This window comes from Arthroderma uncinatum (genome assembly GCF_011692745.1).
Source record: "Arthroderma uncinatum strain CBS 119779 chromosome Unknown scaffold1, whole genome shotgun sequence".
NCBI classification, from domain to species: domain Eukaryota; kingdom Fungi; phylum Ascomycota; class Eurotiomycetes; order Onygenales; family Arthrodermataceae; genus Arthroderma; species Arthroderma uncinatum.
In genome coordinates this window covers 5,890,797-5,907,059 of record NW_022983863.1, presented here as the reverse complement: position 1 = coordinate 5,907,059, position 16,263 = coordinate 5,890,797, and the positions used below count along the sequence as shown (strand labels likewise).

Sequence of the window (16,263 nt, the reverse complement as noted above, 5' to 3'; positions counted from 1 at the left end):
CATAACTTGGCAGTAGATCCTTATCGGTTGCTATCTCAGCGATATTCGACGGGCTCAACCTCCACAGCTACGACTGCAGCATACCAAATACAAATCCAGGACCTCCCTGTGTCTGGGTCTGCTCGCTATTTGCGCATACAATTTACCTCCTCTCAAGTTTCGTGGCCGCAAAGGGCCTGTTGCGGCCAGATTTGCGATGCTGTCGTCGCCCTCGTTACACTCTTCGCCGGCAACCAGTACCTCTGCTTTAGCCTCAGATGTCGTTTCTGGGATACATAATGATGGTATAGGGCACCATCAGACGGACGGGCCCTGCTGTTCAGCTGAGACTCGGCTCCGCGCCCGTTCCATCCAGTTTAACACCTCACGAACCGATGCGGCACTGCGGGAACGGTCGACGGCCAGCTCGAGGAAAAGCAGTATAAGGAGGATACCATCTCCCCCGCCTCCAAGGTACGTAGTTGTCGTGAGTCAAGACCGCTTTTATGTTGCTTCTCTACTGTCTTTCCCTGCCTTGAGATCCTTAGAGCTGCTGGGCTGCTGGCAAATGCAGGCTCTTGCTCGCTGAGTCGTTGGTGAAATATTATCACCCAACGGTCTATTCTTGTTACGTTTTACTCATTTGCTGCGATGATGATCGATGCACACGCCCTTTTCCCCCGCATTAGCTTGTCGCATTTGCGGCTCTCTAGCTTCTGAGTTTGGATGCTGTGGCTGGAGCCCCGCCTCCAGCGAATCGGAGGTTACGTTTCTTGTCTGCTTGTATCTTACTTCGTTGAGATATATATATACCACCACCTTTAAGAGCTCAAGTTGCGGACTCATTTCTCTGGCCTATGGCCAGCCTGATGAGCTACCTTTACTAATGGCCTTGTCCAGCTCCTACAACCGTGGAGTTTCGTTTGATACCTTCGACAATCGAGATGCGACCGAATTCTCGTTGACTCTGAATTACAAACACAAGGATTATAGAAACACGCGCCGTAGCAGGACGTTCCTGTGTGGCACTGATCAAAACGACTATTCTGATTTTGCTTTGGAATGGCTAATCGACGAGCTGGTTGATGATGGGGATGAAGTTGTCTGTTTGCGGGTTGTCGACAAAGACTCGAAGATTGCTAGTGATTCTTGCGTGGAAGAGGGCAAATATCGACAAGAAGCCGAAAACCTGCTCCAGCAGGTGATTGCGAAGAATAAGCAGGATGAAAAGGCCATTAGCTTGGTTATGGAACTGGCAGTTGGTAAAGTCCAAGAGATTATCCAGCGGATGGTATGTGTTTGAGCGACTATATATATTTGCGGTTGTGCCTTTTATACTGACCCTTCTACTTGAGATTCAAATCTATGAGCCCGCAGTGCTTATCGTAGGCACACGTGGCCGCAGTCTCAAGGGAATGCAGGGCTTGCTCCCTGGCTCAGTATCCAAATACTGTCTTCAACAATCGCCTATCCCAGTCATAGTCGTCAGGCCCTCCAATAAACGGGAGAAGAAGAAGCAGAAACGACTGGCTGCTGACCCCTCTAGAAAGAGCTATAATCACTTTCTGAGAATGAGCGAGGCTCGGGGGGGTCGTCTTCTTGATACCTCAGTCAGTGGGAACAGCAGCACATCTAGGCTTCCAGGAGAAGAAGGGGAATCTGGAGAATCCCCTACGGTAGCAAATACCATCAAAGGTTCTTCGACCAATGGAGACACAGAACATCACGACCACGGGTCAGATCAAGATCCCCAATCATTGTCTGTATCAAAAGATCCTAGCCTTGATAATGACGCAGATTCAACGGGAGGCAGGAGTAATTCTACAATTACGATCCCTGAATCGCCTACTGAAGCCTCAGGAGAAGCTCTAAAGAGCCCTTCGTTACCTGTCATGGAGAGCCCGAATCTTAGCCCAAATGAAGATGACGATGACGACGAGGACGAGGATGATGACACTGGCGAGGGCGATGTTACTTATACAGATGGAAGCTCTCGAATTACTACCGCAACATCGATCACTGATACCCATGAAGGTGGTTTGACAGATGAAACACCCGCCCCTCTGCCCCACAATACGGATACAGATGCAAATCATGTGGAGCTTAACGATAGCAGCCAGAAGAACATTGAAAAGGACCAGGACGATCATATCCAATTACCCAACTTTGAAGCTAGCGCTGGCTCACATATTGATCCTAGCACCAGCACGACCCCTGCGACAATGCCAGCCTCTGCCGAACCAGCAGGCGAGAATCCCACGGAAACACATAAACTGGAAAAGTAATCTCAGTCTACCCAAACCTGCTAGATCCAGTCATACCTATTGGTGCTTTGAATATTCCTTCAATCATTAACCAATGTCGTTCATCCCCCGACCATCCTTGAATTTTCCTCCTATTGGATCGCTGTTCGCCTTTTCCCGTCAAATCATATCTGGATGCTAGCGTTAGGTTCATGCGAGTTCTCGTTGGTTGCTTTCCTGCAGTGCAAAAATGCAATCCAGGCGTTTCGGGGCTGGACAATTATCAAGTAAACTTGATGTCTAAGCGGGCAAGGCTTTTTACAATCCCTACGCCACATCGCTACGCCTTCTGCCAACTCAAGGAGTTTGTTTGCCTTTATTTACCTGTTTATTTTCCTTCGCTTCACTGTCTAATTTTCACCTTACCTGCATAACCAAGCATCTCCGGCCGACGACTATTGGCGTCGGTAGTCTTTCTTTTCTACGGTAGTACAGAGGCCACTCGAGATTTACTGCTTAAGTGAGTCTCAATCGAAATAATTACAATGCACATTCCGTATAGGCCTGTCCTAGCTATGTGTATGTAGTTAAGCCACGCCCAACTCTTGAAAAAAAAATCATCCTCGGCCTCTCTCGAGTTCTGTGTCGACTAGCAGGAATATTCAACTCCGAGTTTTCGAGAAGAAAAAAAACTTCTGCGAGTGGGCTGGCTTTCTCTCTTCCATGATTTTTTTTGCTTTTGGATTCAAGGCTGGCCAGGGACGAGCTTGATCCTCGGTCACGTGAATATACCCTGGTCCATCACGACCAGCCCAATTTATGGGACTTCAAGCTCTGTTTTCTTTTTCTTTTTCTCGTTTGGAGTCCTCTACGCAGCCAATAGTCAGTGCAAAGACAGCTGGATGACGAATCATGGGATCGAGGATTCCTCAGCTGCTCCCGAGAAGTGGAGTGACTCAAGACGGTTGGATAACACGACCTCGCATATCACTTGCATGGCCGAGATGCAGCAAAAGGTGCTCGTACGGCCTCGACAGCTTCAACCTGCATAGTGGGAAGATGTCATTTCAATGGGCGGTGGCCTAGCCGGTACATCCGCGAAAATTGGTAATAGAAACGTACTGGAAAGTGGGATATTTGAGACATTCCATGCCGAGTTCAACTTTCAACTTCACTGTCACGAACGCGCTCTTCACCTATCTTATTCTGACGCCAGGCCTAAAACATTGAACAAGGTTTGAAGGGGCTCGGCAAAGCTTTGAAAGCCTCTTAGCTATGTCTATCGTTCGAGAGTTGCGTCAATCCCCGGATAAAGTGGCATATATCTGTACAGAGAACGAGAATGATATACGGAGCACATTACGAAGTAAACGAGGGTTGGGTTAAGCCTGTATAGTGAACATGCCTGGAAGGATCACCGGAACCTTGATACCCATATACCGCCCTACGTTCGTCATAGTTTCGGTGGGACTTATTGGTACTCAGCAATTGGCACTCAATCCCGCCGCTAGTTGGTTGAAAACAAAAACCGTGCATGCAGCTTTCACCAAATGGGGATATCAAGCTAGATTGCCCCGCCATCGATACTGAGCTGGACAATACCGACAGCCTCTTCGTTTAAAGCTGACTGCCTCCTGTGGCTCAGGCTTCATTGCGAATCGATTGGCTATGGATCTCGCAGCTCCGAATCAGTTAGCTAATTACTATGATAACCGGGAAACTTTCGCAGTTTTTAGAGGTCGGCTCAACGATTTAGCTGCGAATATCCGGTGTATAGCTTCTAAAGATACGATGCACTTGCATACCCTTGTCTTTCCCATTTTTGGGAACCCGTCTAAAGGGCTGATGGCAGCATGAACATGTCTATTTCATGTGGTAGGTTATTTCTGTGGCGGAAGATCCATGCAACTTGGGTATATTCCAGGCAGAAAACTAGCATTTAACCCCAATGAGAGAGTTTAGATTTTGCATTGGGGATCCGCAAATAAAGCTCCCGGAAGGCAGTGTATGTGTAACCTGCAACTGGGATTGAAATTGATATCTCGGCATTGACTTTATTCTCAAATACAGGTTGAATAAAAATCAACTTTCTTCCCCATTACCAGGCCATGGTAATGCGAACGTCGATTCAATTATTTTCACCACATCCTAATAATCTAATAGAAGTTCTCGTGGGCATCAATATAGACCAGCGACCTGTGTTAAAAATTGTCGAGACGATATGGCACCCTATCTGTTAACCGAAGCAGAGCCTGCCGCATCAGTTAGTCAGTACGACAATCACCTACCTTTGAAAGAGCCAATTGTGCACGTGAATGAGCAATTGGCCCAATTCAGCCTTGAGTTATCATCTGAGCTCGAGGAATTCTGTACAAATTCTGGAATCACTTCTCACAAAATTCTCCTGGTCGCCTGGGCTATCACGCTCCGATATTATACCGCTTCCGAATCAGTGTCTCTCGGCGATACAATATGGCAAACTGATGGAACGCTCTGCAATTCGACGTACGAGGTGGAATTGAATGACGACACGCCTCTTCTGCTTGCCGTCGAGCAATTCCAGTACACTTCGCACCCCGATTTAAAGAGCAATGGAGCTTCGCCGGAACCCCAAGTTGTTGATACTTTCGTGGTACAAAGACCGTCAATCTCAGGGCTGCCGATTGATAGCCGCCCTGCTTTCGACATAAAAGGATGTAAAAATCCTCTCTCGGTATGTGTAGATTGAACGGTTCAACAATTGAGGTGATATATGGACTGAAGTTTTGTATCAATAGCACACTGTCGTCGTCGATGTGGTCAACAACGGGTTCACAGAACAAGTGGAATTGGACATGTATCTCAATGAAACATTGGGGAAACGCATAGACAATATGTCGAAGACTTTCCAACAGGTTGTAGCTGAGATGCTCCTTAAACCTACTGGGAAGTTGGGGGACTTGGATTTATGCAGCCCCTGGGATTTTACCCAACTAGCAACGTGGAATGGTGAAATATCCATTGAAGGCTCAGATAAGTGCCTCCACGACTTAATTCGCTTGCGATGCGCGCAACACCCAAATGATATTGCTATACAGTCCTGGGACGGAACACTATCTTATTGGCAGCTTGATGAGCTATCATCTAGCCTAGCATCTCAACTTACTGCTTCGCACCCTAGCGTTGGGCACGAGACTTTTGTTCCTTTGTTGTTCGAAAAATCCAAATGGACCGTGGTGGCTATCCTCGCAGTGATGAAGGCGGGCGCTGCCTTTGTCTTACTGGACCCCTCCTTACCACTTATGCGCCTACAGCATATATGCCGTCAGGTTAAGGCGACGGTTGTTATTACTTCTTCTCAAAACGTTCTCCTCGCCGATGATTTGGCAACTTCAGTTTTCGTCGTCAGTGAAAAATCCGTTGCTGCAGACTGCTCCCTATCCTGGACCGCCCCTTCTGTTCGCCCTTCAAATGCCTTATATGCAATTTTCACATCTGGTTCGACAGGGAACCCTAAAGGGATCATTATCGAGCACGGTTCTTTCCTCTCTAGCGCGCTTGCATATGTCAAAACCGTGGATTTAAACCGAAGTTCCAGGGTCTTGCAATTTGCGTCCTACGCCTTCGATGTGAGCATTTCTGATACCTTGTATAGTTTACTGGCCGGCGCTACACTTTGTATCCCCTCTGATATCGAACGAAATAACAATCTAGCCGAAGTGATTGACAGCTTGAAACCGAACTGGATGGATCTCACTCCTTCTTTTCTGCGATCTCTGTCACCTGCAGATCTTTACACGGTTAAGACAATCGTTCTGAGTGGTGAAGCAATGACCCAAGATGTTATTGCTAAGTGGGATAGTGAAGTACGCCTGTTAAACGTGTATGGGCCGTCTGAATGTTCAATTCAGTCTACCGCTCAGACTGTTGTTGCCAATGATCCAGTAAATATTGGCCATGCCATTACTGGAGCCTCCTGGGTTGTTAGTCCATCAGACCATAACCGGCTGATGCCGATAGGCGCCATTGGAGAGCTTCTTATCGAAGGGGCCCATGTCGGCCGGGAGTACATAGATAACCCAGAACATACCCGCAAGGCGTTTCTCCAGAGCACAGAATGGCTTCCTGAGTTCCGCAAGGACCACCAGCCATTATACAAGACTGGCGATCTGGTCCATTACCAGTCGGACGGCTCCCTTCGGTATATTGGCCGGAAGGATACCCAGGTGAAGCTTCGTGGGCAGCGCATTGAGCTAGGTGAAGTAGAACATTATGCTCGTGAATGCTTTGCTGAAGCAAGGGACGTTGTGACAGAAATGGTGAAGCCGATGTACGAAGGCGGAGCGCCCATGCTTATCGCGTTCATCTATTGTTGTGAAGCGACCAACGGACATAATGGTAGTGAGCCTAAAAAAGATACCATATTCGCCCAGCCAGATGCCTCTTTTCGCAGTAGCACCATCCAAACCAGGGAGAGGATGGCTAATCACCTTCCTGCCTATATGATCCCGACTGTATTCATTCCATTGCTACGGATTCCCCTTTCGACTACGGGCAAAACCGATAGGAAACTACTACGATCCCAGGCTGCAGCCCTCTCTCGAGTCGAATTAGAAGCCTATTCTATGACCACGAATAAGCCGCGGATATCGCCGTCAACCAATATGGAGAAGTGCCTGCACTCGATATTTGCGGAAGTCCTCAATTTGGCCCCGGAAATGCTCAGTATCGATGACGACTTTTTCCATAGTGGCGGGGACTCCATCACCGCCATGCAAGTAATTAGTCAGTGTCGGAAGCAAGGGATCACTCTAGTTCTCAGTGAGATCTTCCGTTTAAAGACGATTATAAAACTTGCGAAAGGTGCTACGTTTGGAGCAGCATCCTCGTTATCACGTCAACAGCAGGAAGATCGGATTGGAGTGCCGTTTGGGCTGTCCCCAATCCAAGACATGTATTTTGAAGACTGTCCCGAAGGCCACAACGACTTTAACCAAAGCTTTTTCCTAACATTTTCCCGGGCGGTTGGAGAGGTAGAATTGATCAGGGCCATAGAGCTTCTAATCACGCGTCACTCAATGCTTAGGGCCCGTTTTCATCGCTCCACTGAAGGGAAATGGACACAATCTATCTCGCAAGACGTTGATGGCTCTTACCGGTTGGAAAGTCATCGTTTGTCCCACAGAGAAGAAGTCACGTCAATCATGGTGGACAGTCAAAAAAGATTGAATCCTCAAACTGGGCCACTATTTTCAGTTGATTTCATTGAGATTGAACATGATGAATCCCAATATGTGTTTTTCGTTGCTCACCACTTGGTTATTGACCTGGTGTCTTGGAGAATATTATTGAGCGAGTTAGAAGAGTTTTTGGAAACAGGAGCCGTCTCTCAAGAAATTCCTATACCATTTCAAGCGTGGTACCGTTTACAGTCCGAGTATGCTCAAAAACACTTACCACCGCAAAAAGCCCTTCATTTCAAGCCTACCCCCTTAGAAACTGATTATTGGGGCATGAAGGGTCGTAAAAATATCTATGACAATGTCATCCACGCACACTTGAAAGTCGACGAAGAGTTAACAAATAACCTGCTCAAGGACGCCAATTTAGCCTTTGATACCCAACCAGTTGAGATTTTGCATGCCTCCCTTTTACATTCTTTTATGAGATGCTTTCCCGACCGAGACCCACCTCTCATTTTTAACGAAGGCCATGGTCGGGAACCGTGGGATAGTTCTATTGATATTTCAAGAACAGTCGGCTGGTTCACGACCATTTGGCCAACTGAAGTCCTAGTGGACGATAGGAATGACGTTGTCGACATAGTTAGGCGCGTCAAGGACGGCAGGCGAAAAGTGCCAGGTAGAGGATGGCCTTACTTTGCCTCCAGATATCTTAATGATGAAGGTAGAGCGGCATTTAACGGATACACGCCCTTCGAAATCGTCTTTAATTTCCATGGCCTTTACCAGCAGCTTGAGCGTAAAGACGGTCTCCTTCAGCAAGTGCCGTGGAAGTACGAGGCGTCTTGTGACAATGGGCCTAATGTGGTACTCCCGGGACTTTTCGAAATTACTGCAGTTATTATTCATGGTAGCCTCCAGTTCGAATTCATGTACAGCCGGGAAATGGAGCACCAAAGCGCCATAAGCCAATGGATCAGGGACAGTGCTAACTCTCTCCGCGAAGCAGTTGAAGGCCTGATGGTGCATAAGGAGTCCCCTACCTTAAGCGACTTTCCACTCCTACCTTTGTCTTATAATGGATTGACTCACCTTACCACCGACGTCCTCCCTCATTTTGGGATATCATTAGACGATATAGATGAAATATACCCCTGTCTCCCCATGCAAGAGGGCATCTTGCTCAGCCAAATCCGGAACACTTCACATTATCAGACCCGTACGATGATTGAGCTCATTTCGTCTACTGGCTCTATCGATTTGGATCGGGTTTATGACGCTTGGCAACAGGTTACAGATCGTCACTCTGCTCTTAGGACCGTTTTTGTAAAGAGTAGCATCCCCGGGGCTATTTACGACCAGTTGGTATTGAAATCCATGCCAGCCAAAGTTTGTGTACTGCCCTGCGCGGAGAATGATGGAGCGATTGAAATGCTCTACAAGGAACGAAAGACCTTCAGTGAACTTGGACAGGCTTTACATCTACTCACGGTTTGCAAAAACTCCAATGGCCAAGTCCTTGCCGACCTTGGGTTCAACCACGCAATCATTGATGGCATGTCCATTTCTACATTATTAAACGATTTCAAGCTTGCATACATGGGAGAACTCCCCGCAACCCAAGGTCCACGCTATAGCCAGTTTGTTACTTACATTCGGAGTATGCATCAGCAAGTGACTCGTGACTACTGGATGAGTTACCTGAGAAGTCCTGAGCCCTGCTTGTTCCCAGTCCTCACGGACGGTATGTTTCTAGTTACAGGGCAAGAAACCAACAAGCTAGAGAGGGTAGATATAAACCTTGGAGATTTGTCGAAACTACATGAATGGTGTAGAGAACGCGACATCACGTTATCAACATTACTCAGAGTGTCCTGGGCTCTTGTTCTGCGATGTTTTACGCATATGGATGACGTATGTTTTGGATATATGAATTCAGGAAGGGAAGCGCCCGTGGATGGTATCGAAGACGTTGTTGGCCTATGTGCTAATATCATTATTTGCCGGTTGGAACTCTCCAAGGATAGGAGTATCAGTGATATTTTCCAAGCAGATAAAGCCGACTTCCTCAACTCTCTGTCACATCAGAATGTCTCATTAGCCGACATTCTGCATTCGATAAAAGTGTCTAACCAAACATTATTTAATACTGTTTTATCGATACAAAACAAGTCAAAGCCCGAGGAGAACGGAGATTTCATTGTGAAGGAATTGTTTGAAAATGATCCGACCGAATACAGTATCAGCGCCAATATCGAGCTATCTGACAGAGATATCAGTGCATATCTTAGCTTCTGGACAGCGAGCCTATCTAATTGGCAAGCCCACAATGTTTCTACCACATTCAGCCATATTATCTCCGAGATAGTGACCTCTCCAAGCCGATCCACTGTCGATAGCTTAAACTACTTTAGTGTAGTTCATAAACAACAAGTTGCAAAATGGAATACCAACCTTTCAGCGACAGTGGACGCCTGTACCCACGAACTGATTCAAAAACGCTGTCACGACCAGCCTGAGGCTCAGGCCATCTGCTCTTGGGACGGAAACCTGACCTATGGTGAGCTAGATGAGATGTCGTCCAAACTGGCTACCAGCCTCGTTGCCGCGGGTGTGAGGCCAGAATCCATTGTGCCGTTATTCTTTGAGAAGTGTAAATGGGTCCCGGTAGCAATTCTGGGAGTGCTCAAAGCAGGTGGCGCCTTTGTGCTGCTTGACCCAGCGTACCCAAAGCAACGTCTCCAAAAAATATATCAGGATACTAGTGCGACTGTTGTCGTGTCGTCTCTGCAGCTTTCTACCGGTGCCAAACAATTGACAGATCAAGTTTTCGTTGTAAGTGAAGACGTATCATCCTGGAGCAAGGATGAGGCCCTCCTACGGGCCGTGCCAGTCTCTCCTAAGAATGCCATGTACTCGATTTTTACTTCTGGATCAACAGGAGAACCAAAAGGCGTTATTATTGAGCATGCGGCCTTTCTCACCTGTGCTCGAGGGCATAGTGCTGCGTTTTATTTGGACTCTGGAAGCCGAGCCTTCCAGTTCGCATCATATACCTTCGATGTTACTATCTGTGAGTTAGTAACCGTGCTCCTTGTCGGCGGCTGCATATGTACTCCATCCGAAGCAGAACGATTAAACGATATGTCCGGGGCAGTAGCAAGACTAAATGCAAACTGGGTGGTTATTACACCTGCCTTGGCTAGAGCACTAGATCCGTCTCGTTTCAGCACTCTCAAAACCATGGTTATAGGGGGCGAACTCATCACAACTGCAGAGACACACCTTTGGTGCGACAAACTTCGATTAGTTTTAGCCTATGGCCCTTCAGAGTGTGCAGTAGCATGTACAGCCTCGAACCCAGTAAAACAAACTACTGACCCTCGGAACTTGGGGCATATGTTCGCTAGCTCTTCGTGGGTAGTTGACCAGCATGACCATAACAAGTTGGTTCCAATCGGTTCCGTCGGCGAATTGGTCATTGAGGGGCCTATTATTGCTCGTGAATATATCAATCGTCCAGAGAAGAATGCAGAAACGTTTGTCAAAGATCCATCATGGCTGTATGATTTCCGTTGGGGCAGGGGGTCGCGATTCTATAAAACTGGCGACCTCGTCCAATATGCTGTTGATGGCACTGTCCGATATGTCGGACGGAAGGATACGCAAATCAAACTCCGAGGCCAACGTCTTGAGCTTGGTGAGATCGAACATCGTCTACGACAAGCATTCCATGGCTCCAAGGATGTCATTGTCGACGTCGTTCTCTCCAGCATAAGGAAGACTCGAGTTCTGATCGGCTTTGTATTCTGTGGTAATAAAGCTGGTGTATCCTCAGATAAGATTTGGGAAACACGTACGGAAGATTTCACATTATGCGCACAGGAAGCAAGGGAAAGACTACAGGCTACGCTACCGAGTTATATGGTCCCAGAGTCCATCCTCCCATTGGCAAATATTCCCCTTACCAAGAATGGGAAATTCGACAGAAACCTCCTACGAAAGGAAGTTGAGGCGATGTCTTCCGAAGCCCTCCTCATGCTGGGAACTGACGATAAATCCAAGCGTGGACCATCGAACGAGGTAGAACGAAAGCTCCAGGAGCTTGTTTGCAGTGTACTTGGGTTATCAAAAGATGACGTGGGTATAGATGACAGCTTTTTCCACCTCGGAGGAGACTCTATCAGCGCAATGAAACTGGTCGGCGCAGCAAGGGCAGAGAAATTGGGTATTACTGTTGCCGATATATTCAACCACCCAAAGATTGGGGATTTGACGTCTGTTCTACGATGCGAGTTTGATTTGAAGGCTGAAACAATTGAGCCGTTTTCGATGTTAGGGAATGCCGAAGCCCGCAATAGCGCAATCCAACGGGTCATCAACACAGGCTTGATCGATAGAGAAAATATTGAGGATATATACCCATGCACCCCTCTCCAAGAGGGTATGATGGCACTCAGTATCAAGGTCCCAGGCGCCTATACAATGCAACATGTTTTCAGGATACCAAAATCAGTTGAAATCAAACAATTGCAAGCGGCGTGGGATAAGACGATCGATTCAAACCCTATACTGCGAACAAGGATCTATCAAGGTGACTCTGGGAAGGCTCAGCAAGTCGTTGTTCGTGAACGCGTCCAGTGGGGAGAAGCCAGTGATTTGGATACCTACCTTACTCAAGACCGAGGCTGTCCAGTGAAGCTGATGGAGCCCCTAATTAGGCTCGCATTGATCAAGAGTCAGGCCGACGATTCCGAGAGATATGTGGCTATAACATTACACCACACACTGTATGATGGATGGTCAGAATGTCTCCTCCTGGAAGCTGTTGAAGCAGCTTATCGGGGCCAAGAATTGAAGCAACGGCCATTTGTTCCACTGATAAAACATATTTCTGACGGCCATGAAGCTGCTCGCAATTTCTGGCGTACGCAGTTTACTGAAGTCAAAGCAGTTGCATTCCCATCCCTACCCTCTGAAAACTACTCTGCGGACCCTAGTTCTTCGATTCAACGATTAGTTCCTTTGACATCCTCCCACCAAAATGGCTTCACTCTAAATTCTCAGCTGCGCTTAGCCTGGGCCGTTGTCGTCTCGCAATACACAGCTTCGGACGATGTGGTGTTCGGGGTGACAGTGACAGGACGTGATGCCCAGGTTCCTGAAATTGAGAGTATGCTTGGTCCTGCGCTTGCCACGATTCCTCTTAGGGTCCAGCTACGTCCGGCGGCCAATGTTATAGACCATTTAAGAGATGTGCAAGATCATTTTGCCCAGTCTATTCCCTTTGAACAATTTGGGTTGCAAAATATCAGCGCCCTCGGGGAGGATGCAGCTGCAGCCTGCCGATTCCAAAGTCTGCTGCTCGTTCAGCCATATGTGGAAGAACCTCAGTGGGATATATTCAGTCAACAAGTGCCATTGCCAGACCAAGCAACTTTCGACACATATCCATTGACGCTGCAGTGCACTTTGAACAAAGATTCTATCGACGTCCAAGCTATATTCGATGCAAATGTTCTGTCTCACGAAATGATGGACAGGGTTCTCAGTCAATTTGTGCATGTCTTCCAGGAAACAATGAAGGATGTATCAAAGTCTCTTGAGAATATCGATTTAATCAACCCTCAGGATTTGGCCTTATTGAAAAAATGGAATGGTGAGCCACCGCAAAAGCAGGAGCTACTTATCCACGAACTCATCAAAAAGCAGTGTGAAGCTCACCCTGACGCTGAGGCAGTCTGCGCATGGGATGGCGATCTCACATATGGCCAACTGGATAACTTCACTTCACGACTGGCAGCGTACCTAAACAGCCTAGGGGTAGGCACCGAGATGATCATTCCATTATGTTTTGAAAAATCGAAATGGACAACCGTTGCAATGCTTGGGGTGATCAGGGCGGGCGCTGCATTCGTCCTCCTAGATCCATCTTCCCAGCCAGTCCAGCGAATGGGAGAAATGTGTCAACAGGTCAGCGCTACCTTGATCCTTTCGTCAGCAACATACGCCTCAAAGATCCAATCACTCAACTACGAGATTGTTACAATTGCGGAATCAGAGCCGGTTTGGACGACCGACGTCAGTAACTGGCATCCTCCATCAATCGAACCTCATAACGCTGTTTACTCCGTATTTACCTCTGGATCAACTGGAAAACCCAAATGTATTACTATTGAACATCTTGGATTTGCCAGTAGCGCGGATGCCAACAGGGAGATCTTAGGTCTAGGACCTAAAACTCGGGTCCTTCAGTTTTCATCGTACTCGTTTGACGTTTGTATTGAGAACAACCTTACTACGCTCGTCGCAGGTGGCTGCATTTGTGTTCCTTCAGAGGAAGACTGCAAGGGTGACCTTGCAAAGTCAGCCCGGGACTTCAAGGCAACCTACGCTGATTTGACCCCTTCGGTAGCTCGAATACTAGAGCCTCATGATATGCCAACTGTCGAAATTGTCATTCTGGGTGGTGAGGCAATGGCAACGGAGGATGTTGCTCGCTGGTCCAAGGCGGTCCGCCTGGTCAACGCGTACGGCCCTGCTGAGTGTTCCGTGACTTCTACCATCCAGCCTGACATAGGGCGGCAGGTGAACCCAGCCAATATCGGGCGCCCTTGTGCTGCGAGATGCTGGGTTGTGGATAGATCTGATCATTCAAGGCTACTTCCGATTGGAGCTATTGGTGAGTTGATAGTCGAGGGCCCAATTGTTGGCCGTGGCTATTTGAACAATCCTGCTGCGTCTGAAGCCTTTATCAAAACACCGGCCTGGCTGTCTACCATCCGAGAAGGCGAAAGCTATCGAATGTATAAGACTGGTGACTTAGTTCAATACAACCTTGATGGAACGCTTACATTCATCGGGAGGAAGGATTTACAGGTCAAGCTCAACGGACAGAGAATCGAGCTCGGCGAAGTTGAATCACACGTTCGACGCCATTTCCAAGCTACTCGAGACGTTGTGGTTCAAGTGATAACGCATACTGAACTCGGTAACCATCCACGACTCGTTGCATTTATCTGGCAAGGACGCGAGCAAAATGGCCATTCAAAACACAGTAGGTCCTCGCTATTTGAGGCCTCGACTGAGCTTTTCCGTCAAAATGTCAAAGCTGCGGAGGAAATGCTTCGGCAATCGCTGCCGAACTTCATGGTGCCAACGACATTTATACCGCTGTCTGAACTGCCGTTAGCCGCATCTGGGAAAACCGATCGAAAACGCCTACGGGAAGCCGCGCTGACATTATCCCGTGAAGATATCCAGGCGTACGCCCCCTCGAGGGACAGACGACCGGTATCCACGGAGATGGAACGCAAGATTCAAGCAATCTGGGCTAAGACGCTCAAGATCAGTCTGTCCGAAATCAGCGCAGGGGATAGTTTCTTCCAGCTCGGAGGCGATTCCATTGCAGCCATGAAAGTTGCTGCGGCAGCGAAGGCCGACGGTGTTTTCATCTCTCTTCCAGACCTCTTCCAAAATGCCTGTCTAGAGAAACTTGCTAAGGCTGGAGAGGCCAAAGCAAACATCACCGACGAACCGATTGATTGGAAGAGAGAGGTAGCCGTTTGCCCCGGACTTGAGCTGCCCCTGACAAAACTTACACCCCGCCAGTCATCAGAGAGCAAAATTGAAGTCATCTTGACCGGATGTACTGGCTTCTTGGGCTACGAAGTCCTCCGCCAGCTTGAAGATAGCCCTGAGATTTCCAAGATTCACTGCGTCGCTATCCGAGCCAAAGGGACAGGAGTAGCAAGGAATGGAAACCTCAAGTCCGAAAAGATCGCGACGTACACGGGAGATCTATCTCTACCACGACTTGGGTTATCAGAAGCAGACGAGGAGCGTATCTTAGCCCGATGTGGAGCGATAATCCACTGCGGTGCGCTGGTTTCTTTTGTTCAGGGGTATCAAACTCTCTATGGACCGAACGTAGCGTCGACAAAGGAGATTACAAGATGGGCTATGAAACACTTCATTCCTTACCACTTCGTCTCGACTGCAGGAGTAGGCCATCTCAGTGGCGCCGAGTTCTTCGACCAGGTATCTGTTGCAGCCCATCCACCCCCTACTGACGGATCAGACGGATACACTTCATCCAAATGGGTGAGCGAAGTATACCTGGAAAACGTGAATGAGAAGTTCGGGCTACCGGTCTACATCCATCGACCGACAAATATCATTGGCACTGGCACATCTCAGATAGATGTAGTCAATAACCTCCTAACATATTCCCGCAAGACGAAGATGGTTCCTCGCTGCCCGAACTGGACGGGATACCTGGACCTTATCAATGTCAAATACGTCGCCTCTGACATCATTGAGAGCGTACTGAAGCCGGGGTCTCCTACGCCCACGGAGAGATATGGCGTGGAATACATCCACGAGGGAGGCGAAATCGTGGTACCTATTCAGCAATTGGGAGAATACTTAGGCAAGGAAGCCGGTGGCCCTCCGTTTGAGATTGTGGCCTTGGACGAATGGGTTACTACTGCTAGGGAACATGGAATGAATCCGCTGGTTGGCGATTATCTAAAGGACTTGCGAGACCAGGATATCGAAGTGTCACTTCCTTTGGCCAAATGCAATCGCACGATGGAGACATTGGCTGCCTTGAACTGGGGAAATACAGTCCATACAAGTGTTGTGAATGGCACAACTGGGTCGAACGGCTGCAACGGGAATATCAAGTTGGCAAATGGGACGAATGGAGTTGACGGTGCAAACGGGCACATTGATGGAAAGACGGAGAAGTGATGCATAGAACAGCTCCAACACATATCTGAGCCGTTGGGTAGTAAGGGTATATTAATTTTATACATCTATAGATCTAATCTTTCCTATCATAAACCTAACGACGTTTCAAAAATTACCTCATATCA

General features: G+C 47.9%; 2 protein-coding genes across 2 annotated transcripts; both read left to right on the top strand.

The window, feature by feature from the left end:
* Window positions 1–865: 865 nt before the first annotated feature.
* On the top strand, window positions 866–2,264 carry GIQ15_01757 (universal stress protein family domain-containing protein; the record flags this gene model as incomplete). The annotated part of the gene is made up of 2 exons (XM_033549174.1): window positions 866–1,270; window positions 1,335–2,264. 2 exons carry the CDS (start codon window positions 866–868, stop codon window positions 2,262–2,264), a joined length of 1,335 nt encoding a protein of 444 aa, XP_033410125.1.
* A 2,179-nt stretch (window positions 2,265–4,443) lies between these two features.
* Window positions 4,444–16,138, top strand: GIQ15_01756 (peptide synthetase; the record flags this gene model as incomplete). Its single annotated transcript, XM_033549173.1, has 2 exons — window positions 4,444–4,935; window positions 5,000–16,138. The coding sequence occupies 2 exons, from the start codon at window positions 4,444–4,446 to the stop codon at window positions 16,136–16,138; spliced, it is 11,631 nt and encodes a 3,876-aa protein (XP_033410124.1).
* Between the last annotated feature and the right edge of the window lie 125 nt (window positions 16,139–16,263).